This window comes from Pelecanus crispus, chromosome 1 (assembly GCF_030463565.1).
Source record: "Pelecanus crispus isolate bPelCri1 chromosome 1, bPelCri1.pri, whole genome shotgun sequence".
NCBI classification, from domain to species: Eukaryota; Metazoa; Chordata; class Aves; order Pelecaniformes; family Pelecanidae; genus Pelecanus; species Pelecanus crispus.
In genome coordinates this window covers 86,072,988-86,097,420 of record NC_134643.1, presented here as the reverse complement: position 1 = coordinate 86,097,420, position 24,433 = coordinate 86,072,988, and the positions used below count along the sequence as shown (strand labels likewise).

At 49.1% G+C, this 24,433-nt stretch overlaps 1 protein-coding gene across 12 annotated transcripts; it reads left to right on the top strand.

The window, feature by feature from the left end:
* Positions 1-8,801: 8,801 nt before the first annotated feature.
* On the top strand, positions 8,802-23,109 carry PHC1 (polyhomeotic homolog 1). Of its 12 annotated transcripts, none has more exons than XM_075707255.1 (16): positions 8,816-8,939; positions 9,563-9,673; positions 11,589-11,666; positions 12,452-12,601; positions 13,580-13,735; positions 14,846-15,344; positions 15,671-15,902; positions 15,991-16,019; positions 16,337-16,431; positions 18,481-18,628; positions 18,743-18,951; positions 19,555-19,669; positions 20,258-20,366; positions 21,045-21,195; positions 21,901-22,132; positions 22,428-23,109. In XM_075707255.1, the coding sequence occupies exons 1-16, from the start codon at positions 8,826-8,828 to the stop codon at positions 22,580-22,582; spliced, it is 2,583 nt and encodes an 860-aa protein (XP_075563370.1). In that variant the 5' UTR covers positions 8,816-8,825; the 3' UTR covers positions 22,583-23,109. The 12 variants fall into 12 exon arrangements, with proteins under 12 accessions (XP_009483171.1, XP_075563370.1, XP_075563362.1 ...); XM_075707247.1 differs by having other exon boundaries at positions 16,319-16,431; XM_075707243.1 differs by having other exon boundaries at positions 16,280-16,431.
* Positions 23,110-24,433: the final 1,324 nt, after the last annotated feature.

The window sequence follows — 24,433 nt, the reverse complement described above, 5'->3', positions numbered from 1 at the left end:
TTTCAATTTAAGGGTAGAGGCCCTGGAATGTGGCTTACCTCTGACATTCAAAGAGGCTTCTTTCCTGAGAAAAGCCTAAAACTTGTGACTTCTTGTGTTGTACAGTTTGACACACAGTGGGCTTATTCCCACACTCTCTCTTCTGTTGATAAGCAATGTAGTTGATACTATCTTGATGGCCAGGCACAGTAACATTTGGAAGTAGACTGATATGTATCAGCTTTTGCTTGTTGACCTGGTCTTCCTTTCATATGCAGTTCACATCTTAAAGGTGGTGGTGAGAAGGGTGCCTTCAGGGTACTACAGGTAACTGACCCCTGGTGCTGGCTCCTCACACACAGACAAAGCATTCTGATCTTCCCTTTATGTGTTCCAACTTCCCGCTCCCTGCAGGGAGCAGAAAGGTGGTTTGGCATGCATTGACCAGTTTTTGAGGGATGGGAAACAAAGACGAGGAGACCCGTGGTTGCAGCCTCTCTACTTTCTCAGCTTGCAAACTTGGAGAAGCCTTGCAATGGTAGGAAGCGCAGAATCACGCTAGGATCAGTCATGCAGGAAATAACTTGTAGAGCAGTGATATGGGAGATGGGGTGGTATATACAGACTTGACTGAAATGTGGGGCTGGAGAGGTCAGAGGAAGACTTAGAAACTAGCACAGTCAGATAAGCTTTTGCTCAGAGACAGGAGAGAATGGCAATTAGATCCTGAGGTTGCTATGATCGTCTCCTGTCCAGGTTCTTCGTTCTGGAGGTGGTGATCGGCCAGACTGGGCAGGGCTAGCAGGAGGTTTTTGAAGAGATCCAGTGATGTGGTGAGGCTGTGGCTGGGCTGGTGTCTATGTGTGGGAAGGTGTGGATACCAAAAGCAGAGATCTGGGCAGCCTGTAAGAAGTACATTGCAGTAACTGCAGTGTAGACTTATCCCGCTTATGTGTCCCAGTAGACTGGGAATAATGTCAACCTCTTCTCTGAGCAAGAAGACATCCCAGGCTTGGAGGTCGGTCTGAATCAGATTTCTGGCTCCCCTTCACCTCCATGGTATAGATCTAAGTATTAGCTGTTGGTGGCGGAGGCTGAATACATTACAAGCTGCCATGTTCCCTGACAGTGTGTATGAAAACTCCAGTCTTCCCCACTACAAGAGAAATAGTTTCCCTTCTGAGGTACCTGAAGGTGATGGCCTTGCTTCTAGATTGAAATGAGTAAATGAGTGTGGGAAAGGGAAAGAATGCAAATGCAGATATGTAGGCTAGATGTCCATTTATATGTTTGTACTGTATGAATCTGTAGGGCACAGTCTGCAGACTCATCCTTATACTAAGCATCGCTGTTTACTCACCTGTATATGAGGTTCTTTTGCTACCACTGTCTACCTGATAAATTGGAAGAAATGTGAACTCAGAAGGTGCACATTTCCTGCAGGGCCACTGAGTGTCACCATCGCTCCATGGTTTGCCCTGCAAGATGCTGTTTCTCCAGCAAAACTCCTGTGCTAAAATGGGTTGGAATGGAAATAAAAAAAAAAACAAAACCCAAAAAAGTCATTGAAACGAAAAAAGGCTTCTTTTTGCTGAGAAGCCCAGAGCTGGGAAGATCTGCACCTAAAACATGAGCAAGCAATGCTACCTATGAAACGAATCCTGGCTTATATTTAGGCATAGCTCTTGACAGGTTTCCAGCCAGACCCTATAAGCCAGTCTCACAAATTGTAGCATGAGCCTCAGTGGTAACAGTTATGGGATGGAAAAAAGTGCTTCATCAGGAGACACTAAAAAGGCCGGAATTCCAGCATTTGGTGAGCAGAATGAGCAGAATTTGGTGAGCAGATGAGGGATTGAGATTTACAAAAATAATGAAGGTGGTGGATTAAGTGAATGGAAAACTATTCTTCAGCAAATCTTTCCATGGCAGACTGGGCGCATGTGATAAAACTAGTTGGTAATCAATTTAAAACAAACAAAAAAGGTACTTTACACTATAAGAACCTACTGCTACCAGAGTTATGGGAGCCAATAATATCAGCAGGTTCAAAAAGCTGATAGACAAACTAATGGAAAACCAGTCTATACCAGAGGGAATAGGTTGTGATGTATCGTCTACCGTCCCTACTACCATGCTTAGATGTGGGAGTAGAACAAGGGGAATGGACTGTAGATATCGGCCAGGTGCACCTGCTCTCCCTGGAAAGCATTAAGGGCAGCTGAACATGGTGGACTGAAGGATCCAGAGGCTTCCGTCCTTCCTGGGCCAATGGAGACGAGCCGGAGCATCTTACTTCTGCTTCTCATCCCACCAGTGGCAGGGTGGTGTGGAGGTTCGCAATAGACATGCACACACGGCTTAACGCTGGCGAGAGACAGTACTTCAAAGACACCCACATAAACACAGACAGTGTGAGTAGCCTGATCCTGGTCCTAAGGACCAGTGCTCAGAGAAACACGCCTTCATAGGTCTCTCAGGTTTCTGGCCCCCCAAAACTTTCATCCTACTTGCTGGCTAGACAGACCTAAGCTTGTTGCTGGATCATACACACATGCACGCAACAGAGAGCACCATCACACAGGAAATAATTCAAATAATTTATTATGAACACAGTACAGACTGTGGTGATCAGGTGCAAAACTTCTCCAGACAAACATACTGGTTGCATTTGTCCAGCTTCGTTTATCCCTCTCTTCTCTCCATTTTCCCACGCATGGTTGTCTCTGATCCACCTTGACCCCTCCATTTCCCTGCCTGTGTTTTTTACCCCAAACACACCAGTGTAGTCCTGTAAATCCTCAAATTCTCTTTATCGATTCCAACATCCCTCCCTCTGCCCCCCCGCAAGCGCCCCACAGTAAGTCCTAAAGCCTCTTTGTTGGAGTAGTTCCCCCTGGTAGTATTGCAGTAGCTCCCCTTCGTTTGCATAGATTCCAGAGAGTTTCCTCCCTTGAATAGCTTCAGCGGGTTTTGCAACAGGGACAAATGGCTTAGCTGTTCATCCAGTCCTTGAGGGTTTTAGGAGTGGTTGATTCACAGGGATTACGTTGGCTGGGTTCCCTGCCTTGTCATTGTTCCTTTGATCACTATCTGACCTTTTATTTCAAATAGCCTTAAATATCTCCTATAGCTTTTTTTGAAGAGAATCAGCCAGTTTTCCATCTGAATTAAAAAAGAACCCCCAGCGTTTAAAGCAGGTGTTTGGTAACAGCCCAAACGCCCTCCCGTACAGTGTGTTTTGCTGCTTTTCAGAGAGCAGCAAATGCTGCTTTGTGGTTCTAAGTCAACGGGACTGAATCTCCTGTGAATTGATACTCCAGCAGACCCATTACTGACCCAGATGCAATGTTCTTGCAACATGAAATTCAAACATGTCATTTGCAGGAGCATTTACGATGCTCATAGCCTCAGTGGTGCTTGAGCTTCTGCACCTTGTACGTGTAGATGTAACATGATTCGTTTCTGCGTGTCTTTTGCTTCTTCCCACCCACCCTTGGTGCATGAGCCATCATCCTTAAAGGAAACGCACATCAAGATGAGCCACTGGTCTGACCTGACAGGGCATTTCTCGTTTTCTTAGAAACAGTCATGCTGACTACAACACTACTGTTAAAAATGAAGAAGTTTATCCTCATCGACCACTCTTACCCTAAGGCCGGGCAACTGACAGAAGAACTGATGCTCTTTGAGAGTAATCAAGGGAAGCAAGGCCCAAGTGCCTGCACAGTGCAGCTTCTCTTCTAAAAGTTGCCGGCAAGCTCTGGCATTATGGTTTCTTTACCATTTTTATGCAGGTTTGCACTGTGCACCTCTACATGACCTGGACAGAAGAACTCCCCAGCACCGTTATTACCGCTGTATCCTGTTTGTTCCTCAAAGCTTGTTCCAGGTACCAAGACAAACATTTTACCACCTACAGAAAACTGCTAATGTTTAACAAGGTTAACCAGTCTCCAGAAGGACCGACGGCAGAGCCAGTCCCAGCACGGAGGACGCCCGCTCTGAAAGGCGAAGAGCACTCAGCGCCTGCTGTACCGCCAGCTTCTGAGGCTCAATCGAGACCTCCATGCCTTGCACCCCCTCCCCTGCAGGCCCGGCAGGAGGCCGCCACCGAGGTACCGAGCCCCTCCTCCCCGCCAGGCCCGGACGGGTGAGCGGGGCGGGCCCCGGCAGCCGCGGCCCCGGCTCCGGCTCCGGCTCCGGCTCCGGCCCCGGCGTTCCCGCCGTTCCCCAGCCCGCGCCCCGCCAGGCCCCGGCTGCCGTCACTAGGGCAACGGCAAGCGGCGCCCGGGGAAGGCGGGATCACGTGACCGGAAGCGCCTCCAGGGAGGAAGTGACGGAGCGGCGGGGAGCCCCAAAGGCCAAGATTTAAAAAAAAAAAAAAAAAAAAAGAAAAAAAGACAAAAAAAAGGAGGGGGAGGGGGAGGAACCGGCCGGGGCGTGGCGCGCGCCTGTGGGCTCCGCCCCCGCCGCCCCGCGCGGCCGCGCCAGGCCCCCCCCAGGGCTGCCCTGCCAGGCCGGGCCGGGCCCGCCGGCCGCCGCCGCCGCGAGGTAACGCCCCCGGCCCCGCCCTCCCCAACAACGGGGCCCCCCGGCGCCGCCCCGCCCCGCCCCGCCCCGCCCGGCCGGGGCCCGGCCTGGCTGCCCGCGCGCGGGGGGCGTGCCAGGCGGCGGCGGCCCCGGGGCTCCGGTAACGCCGGCAGCGCGGCTCCCTCGGGCGGGTGCGGGGGCTCCCGGCGGGGCGGGGGGCGGTGCCGCCGCCGCCGCTGCTGCGGGAGCGGAGCGGGGCAGTGCCGTGCCGTGCCGTGCCGTGCCGCGGCGGCTGCAGGTGAGGCCGGGCCCGGGGCGCGGGCGGCCGTGGCGGGGAGAGTTCCCCACGGCCGGGGCGGGCTGGAAGTTGACAGCGGCGGCGGAGCAGCCATTGTCTGCCCGGCCCGGCCCGGCCCCGGGCGCAGCGGCTGGGAGCAACTCCCCCCCTCGCAGCCCCGCTCCCGCCTCCTGGGCAGCCGCCGCTCCCCCCGCCGGGGGCCGGGCGTCAAACACGCGCCTTTCTGGAGCTCCCCGCGGCGGGCATCCTGCGGCGGATCCCCGCCTCCCGCCGCGGCGGGGCTGCCTGCATGCTACGGACGTGCGGCCGGCGGCGGGCGGGCGAGCGAGCAGGGCGCCTGCACCGCTCTCTGCCGGCTCAACTTCGCTGCCGGAGTTGCCGGCGGCCGGGGCGGGGGGGGGGGGGCGGGCAGCCCCCGCCACCCCCCGCCCCGCTCCCGGGCGCCTGCGGCCCCGCCGGCCGGGCCAGGCGCTTGGCGGGGGAGAGGCGGGCGGCGGGGCGGGGAGCAGGTGGTGCGGGGGTCCTGCGGGGCTCCGGAGTCGCACCTACTGCTGCTGCCCTGGCGTCCCGCAGCAGAGTCAACGTGTCCCGGCAGTTTCACGCCTCTGCTTGCGTAGCTTGCGGGCTGCGCTGTGGAAAACGACAGTAACGGAGCGAGGAGTATGCTGTAGTCCCGGTTGCTAGTTTTTCTCCCCAAAACCTGTGGGTGAACCAGTGCAAATCTTACTCGTTCGCTAACTTAGTCTCTCAAGGATGAAGCGACAAAACCAGTGCTAGGGTTAGAAAATGTTCTTGCAAGCAGCAGACACGTGCCGGGGGGGATGGATGGGGTGAGCAAGTAAAACTTTTCTACCTCCTACCTAGTGTTCAGTGACTAGAGTAGATGTTCGGCCTGACTCTTCTGCTCTTGTGCTCAAGAAAGGTCGGGAACTTGTAGATGGGCCACCCGTGGTGCTCTTGGTGTGTGCCGAGGTCAGCGGTGTGGGTTAGGCTCTGGACTGGCCCATGGTCCCCTGCTTGTGCTGCTTGGTGAGCTAGTTTTCTCCCTTCTTTTTCCCTTGCTTTCTGCTGTGCTGTCATTCCTGCCATGATTTTAATAGGCCTTTGTGTCCTTCTGTGTCTGTCTTTTAGGGGTGCAGTTCTAGCTGTTCTTCAAAGATTAATTTCCAGTAATGGATGCATTGTTACTCTGGCTTGGTTTTTTTGTTTTGTGTTGTTTTTTTTTTTTTTCCTTGGGAACTACTGATTACGTTTGCAAGGTGAGTTGGTTAACTCAATCTTTTGGAAAACCCATTTTTAGTAGGTTGTCCATCTCATGGAGCCGCTAGCTGAGTCAAGTAACCTGATAGCCCAGTGATCACTAGGGTTTTTTAAGAGGAGGATGCTGGAAGGTGCACTTGGAGGAGGGGAGAGGGTGTAATCCGTGATATTTTGTGTGGAAATAGCCTGTGTTTGGATCAGATTACACTAACATGAAGCTACATCCTTAGATGAACTTGCCTGGGGAAATACTGTGCCTTTTCACTTTTGCATTTGGAAAGGGTATTGCTGGATAACCCTGCTTGCTGTGAGTGACTTAAAATTCTTACCGTCCTTCTGCAGAGGGAGAGTATGTTTCTCTATCCATGCCCCAAGAAAGGCTTTCTGCCTACACAGAGACCAAAATTTTTTGATGCCTCTCATCCCAGAAGTGTTTCGGTAGGATTCTGTTTCTGCTAGGACCTGATTTTAAGAAGATGTAGATCGATGTGGAACTCTCAAAAATGCTGGAAACCTTAAAAATCAGTGGTGCTGTTTACTGAGGAAACGCATATTGGGGATCAGAGCACCAAGTGAGAAGCCAGGTTTCTCCTTCTGGTGCAGCTGTTGAGGGTAAGGGTATGTGCTACAGCTAAGCTGAACCTTAGTTACATTCTTTTCTCGCTCACTGGCACTTGTGGCATCACGAGTGAGCTAATTCAACTCACTGGTCTGGCAGAAAATGGTGTTCAGGGTAGCTTTTCTTCAAAGTTAACAAGTTGATCAAGTGAGCACCAGAAGCAAGGTAAATGCTGGGGGAAAACGGGACGGGGAGGTTTGGGGTGGGCAGGGGAACACAAATTGTCTCCTAATGGTAGCTGAGCTAGTTAGATAACTTGGTGTAATGTGTGTAGCTTTGTTCTAACCCCATTCAAAGTACTTCATTTATCTACCACAGTTTCTTTCTTTCAGAAAGTCTGTATTCTTCTCCTTCTCTATTTATTTATTTTCAGGCTTCATTTACTTTTGTGGTGCTGCCCCCAGGGGAAGATCTTTAAGGCAACTGTCTTCTCCAGGGCTCTTATATTCTAGATAGGCTTATTGACCAACTGTTTCTAGCTGTAATAGAGTTGTACCTGAAGAGAGTAGTGGCCAGTTAGGAGGGGGTGTGTCTCAGTTCAGGAGAAGATGACTGCAGGGAAGAATTACCTGCAGCCACTGCTGAAGCAGTGGAGGATGCCAGTGTTGGATTAGCAGGGAGATGCCTGGGCAGGACTTGAGGAAAAGATGCGTGGGGAAGACAGGGCTGGAGCAGCAGCTACCTGCTTGTCAATTATAGAATTTTCCAGATTTTGAGGAGCTGGTTTGTAGCAGCAGTTCCCTGATTTAGCTAGCCATCCTCTGCAGCGTTAATGCTGTTGCCCTACTTTACAGTCATCTGCTGCCCTTAACACCATTCCAGAATTTAAAAAGTTGTCTGGTTGAGACTTTTGTTGCACCTCTTTTTCTGCTGCGCTGGTCTGTTTGTTTACACACCTGGAAAAAGTTGTGTTTGGTGAAGGCTGTGAAGCTCAAAATCTCTGGATTTGAAAAGGTCTAGATAACAGGGACTATGCTGGTGCTGTGGGATCCTGCAAGCCTAGGGGGTCTCATTTAGAGGTCTCTCAGATATGTTGCAGGGGAGCCAGCTGGTGTGTTGGAAACAAACAGGGTGTCAGTGATACTGAGACTATCAGAAGCCTTTTTTTTTTTAATCTTACATGGAATGGTATCCTTCTAAAAAGCAAATTTTTTTTCAGTGGAATTCTGACTCTAACCCCGCCTACTGTTACTCCCTGTGTAGTGCATGTTTCTTGCTGCAGGAAACTCCCTGATCACCCCAATGCGTTACTCTTCTGCTAAGCACTCTCTTCAGTCTTGCTTCTCTTCCTCTTGGCTGATGAAAGCCTTCTCCAGTCCTTTCTCGGTCCTGTGGTTCACTGCAACTCATCTTTCTGCCGCTGGAAGATCTCTCTGGCTCTGCTGTGACCTCTTCGGCAGCTTTCCCCTCACAAGTGTTGCCAGTGAACCCTTCATCCACTCTGCTTCTGACTCTGTTCCTCCTGAAAGCAACTCGCCACCACAGATACCAGCTTCCAGTCTGATATTCAAGTTAGAATCTGTCAGGAACAACAAGTTCCATGTGATCAGAGAAAGAAACAGTTGAGGTCTGGAAGCTAAACTAGGAGAAGGAGGGACCGAGTTGGTATATCTGCAGTAGGGCAGCAGAGTTGTGGGATAATTACACCTCTTGTGTGACTGGAGGTGGAGAGGATCAGAAGTTGCCAAAGTGCAGTGGGAGACTGGAAGCACAGTGCAGTTTGCCTCAGTTCACTAACCTCTCTTGAAGTAGAGGTGATCAGGTCTGTAACCAAATGATTGTCTGAATGAACTGCAGCTGCTCTTTCACTCTGCTTTTAAGAGTTCAGGATGCTGTAGCTTCCAACTGTAGCATGGCAATAAAAATATGAGAACGTGTGCATTACATTTCTGACTGTGGTAATAAAGGATTTAAACCATGAGTATAATTTCTGGGTGATTTCAGAACCCTGGCATCCCCGGTCTCCTGTGGTGTAGCAAAGCTGTGCAAGGAGCCTGGTACTGGGATGTTCCAGTAGAAAAGCTGTGTAATGCAGTGAAATACCATTTGGTTCTTTCTCTAGCCGGACTTAGTTTCCAATTCTCTTGATGTAGATCCAGAGTCTGTCTCAGCCTGAGCTCCTGGGATCCTGTCACCATGGAGACCGAAAGTGAGCAGAACTCCAGCTCCACCAGCGGGAGCTCCAGTTCTGGAGGGAGCACCCGTCCTCAGATATCGCAGATGTCTCTCTATGAGCGACAGGCAGTACAGGTGAGATGCGGTTGTGTTCTGGGTTGGCATGTGCATCAGTGGAAGGTGGTGGTGAGCCCTTTCGTGTTCCTCTGAGCTGTCATGTGTCAAGGTGGGAGCATGCTCGAGGGATGGTCATGTTTTCAGATTTAGAAATTCATGTGCTAGGCCTGATATTTAGTTCCTGTAGCCTGATATTGTGCTGCATGTTTTATATGTTACTCCTCCAGTGTCCAGTCTCTTAGATTTAATCCGTACTGTGATCCAATAGATTGATTTTAGCCTGCTGTTCTAGAGCAAGTCATTCAGTTTATCATCCTAGTTCCTCTATATAGTGTATATCCTCCATATACATACTGTACTGGAACACTCATCTGCCTGCTTGAGCACGCATATCCCCAAATTCCTGGAGTTTATTAAAGTCTTGCAAGTGTGCTTCCTGCTGTCCTGGAATACACCTGTGATTCAGTCTGTTACCAAATTTGTAGCTGTACTATGTATTTTGATGTGCTAATCTAGTGACTTTGCTTTTTTCATGGGGTCTAGGGATGGTCTCATGGCTGTTACTTATGTCTTCATTGCTCTCTCTAATCACATTTCAAGGGCATGCTATTTTTGACAATTGGGTTTTCCTCTTTCTCTAGGCTCTGCAGGCACTCCAGAGACAGCCCAATGCAGCCCAGTACTTTCATCAGTTTATGCTCCAGCAGCAGCTTAACAGTGCCCAGCTTCACAGCCTGGCCGCTGTCCAGCAGGTGAGTTGCCAAGGGGCAGAAGGAGAAGAATTGGATTGTTCTCTGGGGAAGATCCAGAGATTCTCTCTTTATATGGTGACTCGTGCACTGAGGTCATCCAGATCCATGATGAGACAATGAGTCTGTAAACACATTGTTTAAAGCTAATACAAACAGCTAGTAAACTGGAAGCCTGATGCAAAGATTGATTTGGTTTTCAGGTACAGAGCAGGGGAGGATAAAATTTGGCATCCCCATTAGGAAACTTGCACTTCGGAGGCCTATGACTAGCCCCTGCACCTTCTTTAAATAAAAGATGGGTAGTTAGATCAGCAGTGGATGCAGTAGTATTTAAAAACTGTACTAAGTGAAGCATGGATTGTTACTTCTCTGAGAATAAACATGTGTGTTTATTGTGTGTGTGAAATTTCAGGCGGTATCATCTGAACTGTATGTCTTGAAACTTAGTAGCCCATGTTTTCTTTACCAGTTACTAGCAAGAGGGGTCTGGGGTGGATCTTGTCCAGCCAGGAGGGTATTTCTTTAATTGAGATATGTTTATACAAATCGAGATATTTTATGATGCATAATTGTTGAGTGAATTTTTCTTTAGCAACTTTGCTCACCTACCAGGCTTTATCATCAGTTGAAGATGGATTATGTGTGATGTGAATACAGTTCTGTCTCTGTAATAATATCTCCATCAGTAGCTGTGCTCCTTGGCTGCTAGTCTGGGATTTAGTTGTTCTCAAAATCCTACCTGCAGTTTTACAGCATAGAGGGAATAGAATCCTCTCACCAGTTTTGCACAAATCTTAGTTATAAAACTACCTTAACTCATACAGTGGAATTTCCATAGGATCATGGCGGGGGGGGTGGGATCTAACAATATTTACATTGCTCCATGAACCATATGTGCTGTAATCTGAAATTTGTTACTTGGAGTGCTATCATTGCATTGTTACTAAACTGCCTAACTAGCCCAGTGTTGTGGTTTAACCCCAGTCAGCAACTAAGCACCACACAGCCGCTCGCTCACCCTCCCCCCGCAGTGGGATGGGGGAGAGAATTGGGGGGAAAAAAAAAAGTAAAACCTGTGGGTTGAGATAAAGGCAGTTTAATAGGACAGCAGAGGAAGAGAAAATAATAATAATTATAATAATGATAAAAGAATATACAAAGCAAGTGATGCACAATGCAATTGCTCACCATCCGCTGACCAATGCCCAGCCAGTCCCTGAGCAGCGATCGCTGCCCGACGGCCGGCTCCCCCCAGTTTATGTACTGAGCATGACATCATATGGTATGGAATAGCCCTTTGGCCAGTTTGGGTCAGCTCTCTTGGCTATGCTCCCTCCCAGTTTCTTGTGCACCTGGCAGAGCATGGGAAGCTGAAAAGTCCTTGACTAGTAGAAACATTACTTAGCAACAGCTAAAACATCAGTGTGTTATCAACATTCTTCTCATACTAAATCCAAAACACAGCACTATTCCAGCTACTAGGAAGAAAATTAACTCTATCCCAGCTGAAACCAGGACACCCAGAAAATTGCTAATATTGTGGGGAATGTCTGGGCATTAACAGTGGATTGCAGCATCAGATGAGGGTTGCAGTGTGTAGAATGACAAGCTGGGGCAACAGTAGGGTATGTACCCATGGGTGGAAGGACTGGTGGTCATGCAGTGCAAGGGTCTGTTGTCTGCTGCCTTGGCTAGTGTATAGGGCTGAACTGGTTGGGGAAGAGGAAGTGCCTTGCTGAGTTGCTACACCTGATTAGTAGGGCATGGCAGAGATTTGTAGTTGTTAGATTGTGCTCCTGTTCTCAGGAATGGGAGAAGATGGTGACGGGACTAGATGTTCTGACAAAGCCAAATACTTGGGCTGGATTGAAAAATTTCTTCCAGGTACTCATTTCCCTGTCAATCTCTCTTGCAGGCCACAATTGCAGCCAGTAGACAGGCCAGCTCCCCCAACACCAGCACCCCGCAACAGACCACCACCACCCAGGCCTCTGTAAGTAACTGCTCCCTCACACATATATCAAAGCCTTCCTGCCACCCTCTGCCTTGTTCTTTCTCCTCTTTGTCTTTTAGGAAGGCAGTCAGCCAGGGAAACACAGCTTCTAAGAATGCTGGGAACCCACAAGATGCAGTCAACTTTGAGGATTTGGGGTGCTATCATTATTGGTGGGGGTTGAGGAGACCAGAGAAGGTTTCTGAGTGGGAGAAGCCTCTTAGCTGGAAACGTAGACACTGATCTGTCTTTGCTGAGGCTTTGGGGATATGTTGTCATGGATTAGAAAAGGATCAGGACTTCTCAGAAGGAGAGGGAGTCATGAGCAGCTTGAAAGGGAATGCTCTTTTTTTCTTGGGCAGAGTAGCAGTTTATTGAATGAGAGGAAGTCTGGTTTTGTAGTGACTATTGAGGAACTGGGATTTTTTCAGGGAGTAGATGAGTTGGTAGGGTAGAGATTATTTTGTGGGTTTTTTCCTTTACTTGAGAGGCTGGAGAAAATGATGTATTTCTTTTGGATCTCTTATTGCAGTTGCATGCTAACAGTGATACTCAGGCTCAGCATACAAATGAGGTTAGCATCCACGGCTTTGGCTAGTTTAGATTGCATAGCCTCTAAGACAAGCCCTCTGAGACAAGAACTTTTTTCTTCTTGGTCCCCTGTGGGATACAGGAAAAAAACTGTAAAATGTCTCTTCTGGCTGTACCCCCATAAGTGAATTTGTAATTGGTTTTTTTTGCCTCTGTCTCTTCATATGTAATTTGGGGCTTTTCTCTGTTTTAAGATCAACCTAGCCACCACATCCGCTGCTCAGCTGATCAGTCGGTCACAAAGTGTGAGTTCCCCCAGCGCCACAACCCTGACGCAGTCTGTGCTCCTTGGCAATACCACCTCACCGCCTCTCAACCAGTCACAGGCCCAGATGTATCTCCGGGTAAGAGAGATATATATGCAGAACGTGTCCTGACCATGAACCCCACTTGCTAGCCACTTCAGTGTTTCTCTGCTTGGGATTACCAACACCTTTGGACTAATGCTAGGTTTAAGGATGATGCACTATATTTTAAATTCAGATGGGGAAGTTCTTGCCCCTGAAACCACAAGTTTGACTCTGGGCTCAGCTTTTGAGGGTAGATTGGCTTTGTATTTTGTGGCTCAGGTGAGATCGTTAAGAACCATGCTTGTCTCTGCTCTGCATAGACGTTAAAGATCCCATGGCACTTCTCACTAGAGTGTAAATGTGAAATACATGTCCTAGACTTGAATATAGCTCACAGAAATAAAGCTACTCTTCTGGTTCAGTGCTGGAACAGATATATGGTAAATTACTCTCTTCTACCACTGCTGAGCTCAGGGATGTAAGTCAGAATTCAAGTAAATCTAGAAACATAAATCTACATGATCAAATACGTGATCCTTTTAATCGCTTTGAAGGGCTGCTAAATAGAAAACATAAGGCTTGACTATACAGTCAGTCTGGGGTTTGGCTACCTACTTGAAAAGTATTTTCTGTGTCTCAGTTGACTTTAGATACAGATTGTAATCCCCTTCTTTTCAAGCAACCCTGGTCTTGGATGTATGTCTTTTATCACTGTTTCTCAACCAGTCCCGGATATACATCTGAAAATTCAATGATAACCCAGTCTTTTAGCCAGCCTTGGGCAGTCTGTGGGAGTTGGCCCAGGCCCATGTTTGTTAGGAGAGTGCTTGTTTCCATAAGGAAACTGTTCCCAATTTCCTGCTCCTGAGGGTTATGTTCAATGTTACAGTGCAGGGAGGGTTGGGGGTTTTGCAATGTATGACATTGCAGCCCAGTGTTGCTGTGTAATCTGTTTGCTTGTGGTTCGCTGTCTTTCTTTCTCTCTTCCCCTCCGTTCTTTTCATTCCACATCACCTGACCCTCCCTCAACAGCCACAGCTGGGGAACCTGTTGCAGGTAAACCGGACCTTGGGCCGCAATGTGCCTCTTGCCTCCCAACTCATCCTGATGCCCAACGGGGCTGTGGCCGCTGTCCAGCAGGAGGTACCACCCACTCAGTCTCCTGGGGTCCATGCAGACACAGACCAGGTCAGTGACACCCCCTCCCAGAGTCCTCTCCTTCCCCTGCTCTCCGTCATCCCACACTCTGGTCTTTGTCTCCAGCCATCCCTGTATAGCAGATTAGCTCTGTTTTATCCCCAACCTGTGTCCCTGTGCAGGCAGGAGATTCTGTCCTCTCTTGCCACCATTTTTTCATGTTTGCTTTTTGCCTGCAGAAATGGGTTTCATTTCTGCTTAAAATTTCTGCGGTGAGCCACAAGCTGGATCAATCCTGTCTTCACAGTTTCTTAATTGTCCTTATGTGAAAAGGATTGTTGAGTTCTGTGTCCGGTTTTCAGTCATTCTGCAATGAAGAGTTTTTGCCAGCAGTAGTATTCCTTCACCCCTTGGTTTGTTGTTGTAAAGATGCCAAAGACCAAAGAGGCCACAAGGTCGTAGCTCCTGCATTCGTCTTTAAGTAATTCTCCAGGTCAGGGAGCTGCCATTGCTTCCCATTTTCCTTGTCCTATCCCACTCATTCTTGGGATTTCCAGTTACTTCATATATTTCTTGTCTGGAGCGCTTTCTTTGAAGGAAGGTCAGCCATGATCAAACTTGAAGATAACACTGCATTTGGAGGAGGAGTAAATACAGAGGATGGCAGCACCAAAATGCAGAGGAACTGGAACATAGGTCTGTGGGCCTGCTGAATGGAAAGCCCTGCACAGGGAGAGGAGGCAGGTGGCACAAAAATTGGCAGAAAAATTGAAACTGAATGACTGGTCTTTAAAGGGGTATCTTGGCGCTTTTAGAGCTGTGCTAAACTGGGTCCTACCAATGCAAAGGTACAGCAGGCAGGTCTGAAGGCTGTCCAGTGCCTCAGAGAATGGCGGCGTCCTCAAGTGCTGTTCAGAAAGTGCCATGAGATCTTTAACTTCCATCAGAGATGGGGCAGGAGGGAGTTCAGGATAATGTGTTTCCTGGGGAGGACCACGCCCGAGCTTTGCCCTGCAGTGTTAGCCAGCTCCCCACCTGAGACTTGAAGCATCAAGTTAGCCTGCATCCCAGTAGAGCATGTTGCTCACGCGTTCTCTGCCAAACTTCCAGCAAGTAACGTACGTAAAGCAAATGGATTCTGTTTTGTATATGTGTTTCTAGGTGCAGAACTTGGCTGTGAGGAGCCAGCAGACCTCGGCCACTAATGCCCAGCTCCAAGGCTCTGCTCAGAAGGCAGCTCTGCCAGGAAGCTCCCAGGCTTCGGGCTTACCGCAGGCCACCAGCACAGGCCAGACCTTGGCTGTGGCTCAGGCCTCCTCCGGCAGCGCAGGCCAGTCCCTCAACTTGAGCCAGGGCGCAGCAGGCAGCAATGGTGTCTCTGGGGCTGTGGTGGCAAGTGGTGGGAGCCAGACCTCCACGGGATTGAGCCAGACCTCCTCGGCAGGTGCCACGGGCAGTTGCCAAAGGAAAGGCACGGGGGTGGTTCAGCCATTACCGGTAGCAGCTGCCCAGGCCGTGACTGTCAGCCAGGGAAGCCAGACAGAGACAGAGAATGCAGCCACAAAGAAGGGTGAAATGGACAGCGGTGGACAGCAGACGGTGGGCATGAACCTGACCAGGACTGCTACACCGGCACCCAGCCAGACCTTGATCAGCTCAGGTAAGTGCAGACCTGTTCCTTCTCTTTGAGCCCACTGGGCTTTCACAAGAGTGCCATTTGAAATCCCAGTGGTGAGAGGTTTTCCAACACGCCTCCCAGCCTCTGGGCTCTGGGAGGGCTTGTCTCTAGGGGCTATCCCTCTCTATTAGTCAGAGAAGTTGATTTAGTCCCTCATATCCTCTGCCAGTAAGCTGTCAGTCATTTTGGAGCTTAATGACTCAAACCAGCGTGGTGGCTCCCTGCCTTTTTTTGTTGTTGTTGTTGTTCCCAGCTGCACTGTCGCTAACTTTTGTGCTCTCCTCTTTTCCCACTCTGTGTTTGTATAGCCACATATACACAGATCCAGCCACACTCGCTGATCCAGCAGCAGCAGCAGATCCACCTGCAGAAGCAGGTGGTGATCCAGCAGCAGATCGCCATTCATCACCAGCAGCAGTTCCAGCACCGCCAGTCCCAGCTCCTCCACACAGCCACCCATCTTCAGCTGGCCCAACAGCAGCAACAGCAGCAAGCACCATCTCTGACCCAACAGCAGCAGCAAGCTCAACCTCCGCAGCAGCAGGCTCCACCTCAAAACCAGCAGCAGGCTCAGACCCTTGTGGTGCAACCTATGTTGCAGTCCCAGCCACAGCCTGCACAGCTCCAGCAGGACAGTCCTTGCCAGCCAGCCACCAAGTCACCTGTTCCAATTCAGTCAAAATCTCTGGTCACCCCCATCAAACCACCTCAGCTTGGGCCTGCCAAAATGTCAGCAACACAGCAGCCTCCACCACACATCCCAGTGCAGGTGGTGGGTACTCGGCAGCAGGGCTCAGGCCAAGCTCAAGCACTGGGTTTGGCTCAGATTGCTGCAGCAGTGCCGACATCCCGGGGAATGCCAGCCGTGGTCCAGCCTGTTTCCCAAGCCCACGCTGCTTCCCCGTCATCGTCTTCAGCTCCAGCATCCTCACAGGAAGCTCCTCCTCTCACCACAGGGGTGAATTTGGCACAAGTTCAAGGCACGGCCCACATGGTGAAGAGCCCAGCCTCCTCTCCAGTTGTGGCTCAGATGCCAGCAGCATTCTACATGCAGTCTGTCCAGTTGCCAGTAAGTGATACCATTGAGAAGGAGAATAGCATATGGATTCTCTTTGTTCATTCCTAGGACACCAATCGCAGTCCAGGCCCAGGTCAGTGGGATGGGATGGGTAAGGGGTTTGGGTAAAGAGATGTGGAGACTTTTTCCTCTCGAAAACACCAATTCCAATCCAAGCCTTGGGTTCACTGACTACAAGCGTCTCTCTTCCACATTATCATTCAAAGGCTGGCGTGAAGTAAATAGGTAAGACTCAGACCCTGCCCCCGACTGGGTAGGTGTCCATATCACATACTAAACATCACATTTAACAATGTGGTGGGTTGACCTTGGCTGGCTGCTGGGTGACCACCAAACTGCTTTATCACTCCTCCTTCACAACAGGACAGGGGGAGAAAAATACAACGAAAAGCTCGTGGGTCAAGATAAGGACAGGGAGATCACTTACCAATTACTGTCATGGGCAAACCAAACTCAATTTAGGGAAATTAATTTATTACCAATTAATCAGAGTAGGATAATGAGAAATAAGGACAAATCTAAAAAAACACCTCCTCCCCTTCTTCAAGGGCTCAGCTTCTATCTCCTCCCACTGAGTGATGCGGGAGGATGGGGGACAGGGTAGTGGTCCATTCATAACGTTTTGTCTCTGCTGATCCTACTCCTCACGCTTTTCCCCCTGCTTCAGTGTGGAATTGCTCCCATGGGATACAGTCCTCCATGAACTTCTCCAGCATGGGTCCTTTCCATGGGGTGCGGTCGTTCAGGAACAGGCTGCTCCGGCATGGGTCCCCCATGGGGCCACAGGTCCTGCCAGGAGCCTGCTCCAGTGTGGGCTGGCTCTCCACGGGGTCACAGCCTCCTTCAGGGTACATCTGCCTGCTCCGGCATGGGGTCCTGCACGGGCTGCAGGTGGGTATCTGCTCCACCGTGGACCTCCATGGGCTGCAGGGGCACAGCTGCCTCACCATGGGCTGCACCACGGGCTGCAGGGGAATCTGTGCTTCAGCACCTGGAGCACCTCCTGCCCCTCCTTCTTCACTGACCTTGGTGTCTGCAGGGTTGTTTCTCTCGCATGTTCTCACTCCTCTCTACTGGTTGCTGTTGCGCAGTATTTTTTACCCTTTCTTAAATATGTTATCACAGAGGCACTACCACTGTCGCTGATGGGCTCAGCTTTGGCCAGCGGTGGGTCCATCTTGGAGCTGGCTGGAACTGGCTCTGTCGGACATGGGGGCAGCTTCTGGTGCCTTCTTACAGAAGTCACCCCTGTAGCCCCCGCCACTACCGAAACCTTGCCACATAAACCAAATACAAACAATAGCTGGCCTCTTTGTTGTCTCTCTTAGGAGAGAGATGGGAGCTGAGTGGGCCATGAAGACTGAACTCCCCTCTCCTCACTAGGTGTGGATATGTCCAGGTCGTGGACCCCTTGGTGTGTGGTACCAGCCACTGACTCTAGGCCTCAGAGGATCCCCTAGCAACAGGCTATGCAGAGGAAAATGAAGATGGCTCATTTTCCACAGGCCTCGTCCATGCTGCTCTGAATTGTCCAGCTAGGGCCTGCCCAACTCCCTGGGACAACAGCACTTTGCCAGCTCAGATATCCTTAGCCAGTTGCTGAGACTGGCTGCTTCTTCAGGAAGGTGTAACAGGATTTGTCCGATTGTTGGAGTGGGGGGACAATTCTGCTCTCATCCAACATGTTTCCCCTACTGTTTTGACTCTCCTTCATTGAAACTGTTCTAGCCAACAGCCTGTTTGCAAACTGATGGGTGACTGCCATTCCATTTCTTTCTTCTTGGAATAATCCCTTGGGGTTCACACAGTGTCTTGGTGTATCAATGGCCAAATTCATGTTGATACATGAAGTTTTGCTCCCTGCTAGGCAAATGCTCCTAAGCAGAGGTATGTACTGTGAGGGAGCTAGAGGAATTTCCAGGAGAAGGAACCAGGCTGAAGATGAGGTATGGTGGAACAGGATGCATCTTCCTTTTGCCTTAAATCTGTCTTGTTCTTGGGCTCCTCTCTCTGCTTATGTGTTCCTCTTTATTCATGCAGGGCAAGTCTCAGACCTTAGCGGTTAAGCGCAAGGCAGAGTCAGAGGAGGAGAAGGAGGAATCACCCAGTGTCACTGCACTCCTGCCTGCCAGGTCCTCTCCTGTGACAGACAGCCCCAAAAACATGGAGGAGAAGAGTGGCCTTGGAGGTGAGGTACAAAGGACAGCTCTGCTTGTGCGTGCTAATGATCTGATCTTGTATTACATTTGAAGTAGATGGAGTGAAGTCAGCAAAACTGACTCTTGTGCTGTTAACTTCCCAGATAAATCTGATCCTGCTGCCATTGCAACCCCAAATACCACTTCAAGTGAAGGAGCATCAGTCACCCCCACCTCTGCTCCCACCCCAAACCTGGCAATGGTGTCACGTCAGATGGGAGACTCCAAACCCCCACAAGCCATCGTCAAGCCCCAGATTCTCACACACATCATTGAGGGCTTTGTCATCCAGGAAGGAGCAGAGCCCTTTCCAGTAAGGATTCTGTGCTGTGGGGGAAGGAGGTGTAGCAGTCTCTTGGTAGGGTGGTGGGCTTCCATCTTTGGACAGGAGTTTCTTTCCCCATGTTCCAAGTTCAGCATTTTAGCCTGAAACACAGACAGTGAAGAGGAAGGAAAAAGAGGGAAGTGTCATGCATGAAGCAAGGCATTAAGTGGTGGCATTAAAGAGAATGGGTTGGAAGGAATAGAACGAGTGTAGTGGGAACTGTTTTCTCCAGTAGTCCCCAAAGCAATAATTTATGCAGGAATTGTAAGAAGGTTCTTCTCTCTGATTTTTAGTGAGGGAAAGATGTGCTGCATTTTGAACAAGGAGCAAGTGAAGTTAAAGCAAATAAGGGGAAATGCAGTTACGTGGGATTGCAGGGTATTTAAGGCAGATAGTACTTGGTGATCTTTGAATGAACCACTAAGCCTGTGAGTCAGGAAGGAGTAATAACTTTGTTCAGCATCTCTCCTTCCCTAGTAGGCAGAGGGATTCTTCTGAGCTGTAGTAAGTTATGAGTGGCATATACCTTGCAGAGGGTGGTGGCCACAAAGAATCCTTTACTGATGGGCCCAACTTTCTCTTCCTGTCCAGGTGGGTTGTTCTCAGCTGCTGAAAGAATCTGAGAAACCACTGCAGGGAGATGCTCCTTCTGGCCAGAGTGAAAACCTGTCCAGCAATTCTCCAGGAGGGGACAGTGCTTCTGTGGGTGAGTTTCAGCACCAGGAGGCCTAGCTAGTGTTACTGAAAGTTTCTGCTCTCTGATACTGTATTAGTAACTTTATACATTACAGACCTGTGTCCCTTCCTGCCTTCCTACTAACTCCTCAGATACTTGAGCTATGGACCTAGGATGTCCTTTTCTTGAGTGCCAGAATACAATACTTATTTGTTCTTGTTAATATGATCTAACACACCCTGTGTCAGTAGTAAGCAGGACTGTCTCTAATGACTCTGAGGGCTGTGAAGGATGTGTGCACACAGGAGAGAGTGCAGTGATGGAGATTTCCCCCACGGCCTTGTAGGATATGAGGGATATGGTATTTTTTTGCTTATTCAGCAAAATGGTACTGACAAGGGGAAATAAACTGCTCTGTTCAATATCCCAGGGTCCTAATTGGTGGAGCTTCTGCCTCTCTTTCCCCGGCTTCTTCCCCAAGCTAACTGCTTAGTAGATTCAGTAGAGAACAGTGCTTGCAATCTGTCCGCTCAGAAGAAGAGTAGTGGAATGGGGAATCACTGTGTGTGATCTGCTTCAGTTCAGATCATCAACTGATGTGTAATTCTGTCTCACTAGAGCTTGATAAGAAGGCAAACTTGCTGAAGTGTGAATACTGTGGGAAGTATGCCCCAGCAACCCAGTTCCGTGGCTCCAAGAGGTTTTGTTCCATGACCTGTGCTAAAAGGTAATAGCAAGACATAATCTTGCTTTTCTCTGACTATACATTCTCTGGAACTGGGCGTGTGCCCCTTCTCCAGGTAGTGTACAACACTTCAGTACATCTGATCCTCCCTCCATGGGATGTCCTGGCCACAGAGATCCTTTAGGCCTCTAAATGATTTGTGAATGCTTCTAGGTCTGGAGAGGTGGATGTGGATGTGGTGTTGAGTGTAAACAGGATTTCTGACTTGCTCAGAAAATGAAATGGGAAGGGGGAAGTTCCTGGGCTCCAAAGAACCTCTTTCAGTCAAATGTACATTTGACTGCCAAAACGAATGCATACCGGTAGCTGTTTGCTGCATTGGTACTAGACAAAGACTCGAGGGAGCATTGGGGAAGGAACCTGGGGAGAAGTTAGACTAGTCATTGCTAACTCCTATTGATAGCAGAGTGCTTGTTATGGGTCTTTTTTCCCTTAGGGGAATGACTTAATTGACCCTTCAGATGTTAGATCAAGACTCTGGTGTCCAAATATTGCTTGTGTCAGAAGTCTGGACTGGTTCCTTCCAAGGGGAAGTCTTAGAAGGAGGAGGAACCGAACTTGATGGTAAAGAGGAGTTTTATCCCCATCCAGAGCAAGGAGAAGCAGTAGGTTTAGGTAGTTGCTGTTTCGTAACTGCTGCTCTGCTTTTACTTATTTGAGGTACAATGTCAGCTGCAGCCATCAGTTTCGGCTGCAGAGGAAGAAGATGAAGGAATTCCAGGAAGCTAACTATGCTCGTGTGCGCCGACGGGGACCACGGCGCAGCAGCTCTGAAATTGCTCGAACAAAGATCCAGGGCAAGCGCCACAGGGTAAGGACGTAGTCCTGTCTGCCTCCGTCAAGGCAGATCTCAGTGTAAAAGTTGCCACTGCTGGATGTACCACTTTCTCACAGTGGATATATTCATAAAGGATGTGCCAAGTGCACACTGACACAGTTGTTACACAAGGCACAGCAAGCTGTTCTAATTGCTTATCGACTGCAAAAAGTGCATTCACATTTGTACTTGTTCTGTTCACTCTGTGTTCGCTCCTGTGTGTGTCTCAGAGGTCTCAGTGAGTGAGATCAGCTGACAGCCTTAGTAGAAAACAATACACTTTTCCTGTTTGATTAGCATTCTTCCACATGAATGATTTGAATCAGATTGTAGAAGAATTAAATGAGCTTCAGAGCTGACGTGAGGAAGAGGAATGGATTCAGGGAGGATGGGGAGAAGGAAGAGGAAGGGAGGCAAGAGTAAAGTTTCCCTTTTCTGGCATCACGGAGCTCTTGTGTCAGCTGCCCCTGGACCAACAGCCTGAGACAGCTGTCCCACACTGTTGGGACAACTTCTGCTGTTCTCAGTGTCTTGTTTTGCACCTAGTAATTGTGGATTTCTTACAAAACACCTTTTCTTTCTTTCCTATGGGCTTGTTTTGGACCTAGTAATTGTGGATTTCTTACAAAACACCTTTTTTTTTTTTTTCTTTCTTTCTTTCTTTCTTTCTTTCTTTCTTTCTTCCCTATGGGCTTGTAGGGCCAGGAAGACTCAAGTCGAGGCTCTGATAACTCCAGCTATGATGAAGCTTTGTCCCCTACATCTCCTGGACCCCTGTCAGTAAGGGCCAGTCACGGAGAGAGGGACCTGGCAAATTCCAGTATGGCCCCACCTACCCCAGATCTACATGGCATCAACCCAGTCTTCCTGTCCACTAATCCCAGTCGTTGGAGTGTGGAGGAAGTGTACGAGTTCATTGCATCGCTGCAAGGTGAAGTTAAGAACCTCTCCTGCAGTCCTGTGATCCAGTAGCATGGGGAAAATTGTTGGCTCTCTTTCTGAAAAGAAAGTGGGGTCAGTGGTGTACTTCTGTACATGTTTCTGTTTTGGAGCAGGTCATACAGATGGATGAGTCTTACTCCTCAGGCAGCCTGTGGAGTAGAGTGGAGAGGGGGGTTGGTTAGATTCCTAGCTTGCTTTCTGTACCTGCCAGAGGTCCAAAGAGTGGGAACAAGGGTAGTGCCCAGAGCACATCTGTTTCTCAGTGTTGGTTTTTGGTTTCACAGGGTGCCAGGAGATTGCTGAGGAGTTTCGGTCACAGGAAATTGATGGCCAGGCCCTGTTGCTTCTGAAGGAGGAACACCTCATGAGTGCCATGAACATCAAGCTGGGACCAGCTCTCAAGATCTGTGCCAAGATCAATGTCCTCAAGGAGACCTAACAGCTCTGAAGCCAGAGGTCTCACTTTTGCTCTGACCCCAGGGCAGCTGCCAGCTTTGGAGTATCCTGCTGGGGCAGGGAAGAATGGGACAGTCCCCTGAGGTGTTGCATTCAAGAAGAATGAGAAGGAATTTAACTGATTGAAACTGCCATGCACGAGCCCATGTCTCGGTCTCTTAATGGTGCTATAAGGGGGAGGAAAACTCCCACTGGGGCCTTGAAACATCTTTCCTTCTTCCTGGTTTTGAATATGCCTCTCCCATATACTACATAAAGACAGGGAGGGGACCTGTTTCTGTCTTAGCAGACTTCTGAAAGGGAACTGCCCTTGCCCCTTTTTGCTACAGCAGGTCTGCTAGATCTTAGTTTTGAATCTTGCTGTACCAGAACTTGAGGCATAGGAAGAGCCAGCCCTACACAGACATTGGGACCAGCTGTGCTTGGGGCATTTAGAAAGGGGAACTAACAGACAGAGGTGGACAAACAACAATTTGAGCAAAAGGGGCTGCTGCTGTTCCACTCTTTACAAAAAAAAAAAAAAAAAAAAAACCAAACACAAAACCTAGGCTGTTCATGAACTGGGTTTGATAGCCATTCCAGCATGCATACCAAACTTGAAGGCCCATGGCAATAGGTGCTGCCTTAGCTTTACTGTCTCCTGTAGAGATGCAGAGTGAAGACAAAGTGTTGCGGCAGCTATTTGCTCCAGATGCTCCTCTCTGAACCAGAGGAGGATTTATCCTGAGTACTTATGACAAGGTGATGGGGAAATCAAAGGGGAGGGGGATTGTCTTACATTAGGGAACCCTGCAGCACGAGGTTTATCTCCCCATTGTGCTAGGGCATAATTTACAGATCCAAAGCAGTCTCCAGAATCACCAAGGCTCTTCATAAATTGGGCTGGAGTTTTGGGTTTTTTTGTGTTTCTCTTATCAGATTGTATTATTTTTTGTGTCTGTCTTCATTATCCTCAGGAGAGCTTACGGGACAAAGTTTAAGCTGGCAGAATTGTATTGCCTGTCTCAGGCTCCTTTTTTGGTTGGGTTTGGGTTTTTTTTTGGTTATTGGTGTAAAACAAGTATTTTTCTTCCGCAGTTAAAAACCCCTCAAATCACACCCTCCAACAACAACTGAATACTAATCCTTTAATGCTACTTCTCCTCTAAGGGGTAGAAATATGCTATAGGCTAAGTCCCTCCCTTTCAGCCCCTCCAGCTTTGGGGTTTTTTTTTTTAAGGACCAAATGTGGTATTTTGAAGTTTTGTAACCAGACTGCCAAAGGTGAAAACCTGAACAGAGTTCTCTTCCAGAAGCACCTCTGCTTCAAACAAACAGGCAAAAAACCTGAAGAAATTACACAATGCGTGAAGAGGTAAGTGCCCTCTAGAGCCAAATACCTGAAAGCAAGATGATTTTATAAACCATGTGTCTCAGCTCTTCTGTTTTCAGAAGTTTCACGTGAATATTTGAGTGAAACATAAGACTGTTCTGTATGGAAAGCATCTACTGTCGCAGGAAAGCTGTAGTGGCATGGGAGGAGGCCTAATAGCATAGGTAGGAAAACATTATAGAGATCTTGGGAATGGGCTCTTCACTGACCCATGTTAGAAAAAGAGAGGAGGAAAAGCGCTTAGAAGATGGATAAAACGTGGCAGCAGCTTCATAGTCTTAACGGTACTGTTGAATCTCACTTTGACATCCTCGTTCCTGTGAGGGACGACTTCTGAGACTTCTTGAATCAAAATAGGCCCAAAGGAAGCTGCCCATGCTTGCACCCTGATAGCACTATTTGGTCTGATGTAATCTGGGAGCAGGGAAAGGGGAGGTTAGAACTCGAACTGCAATCAGCAGA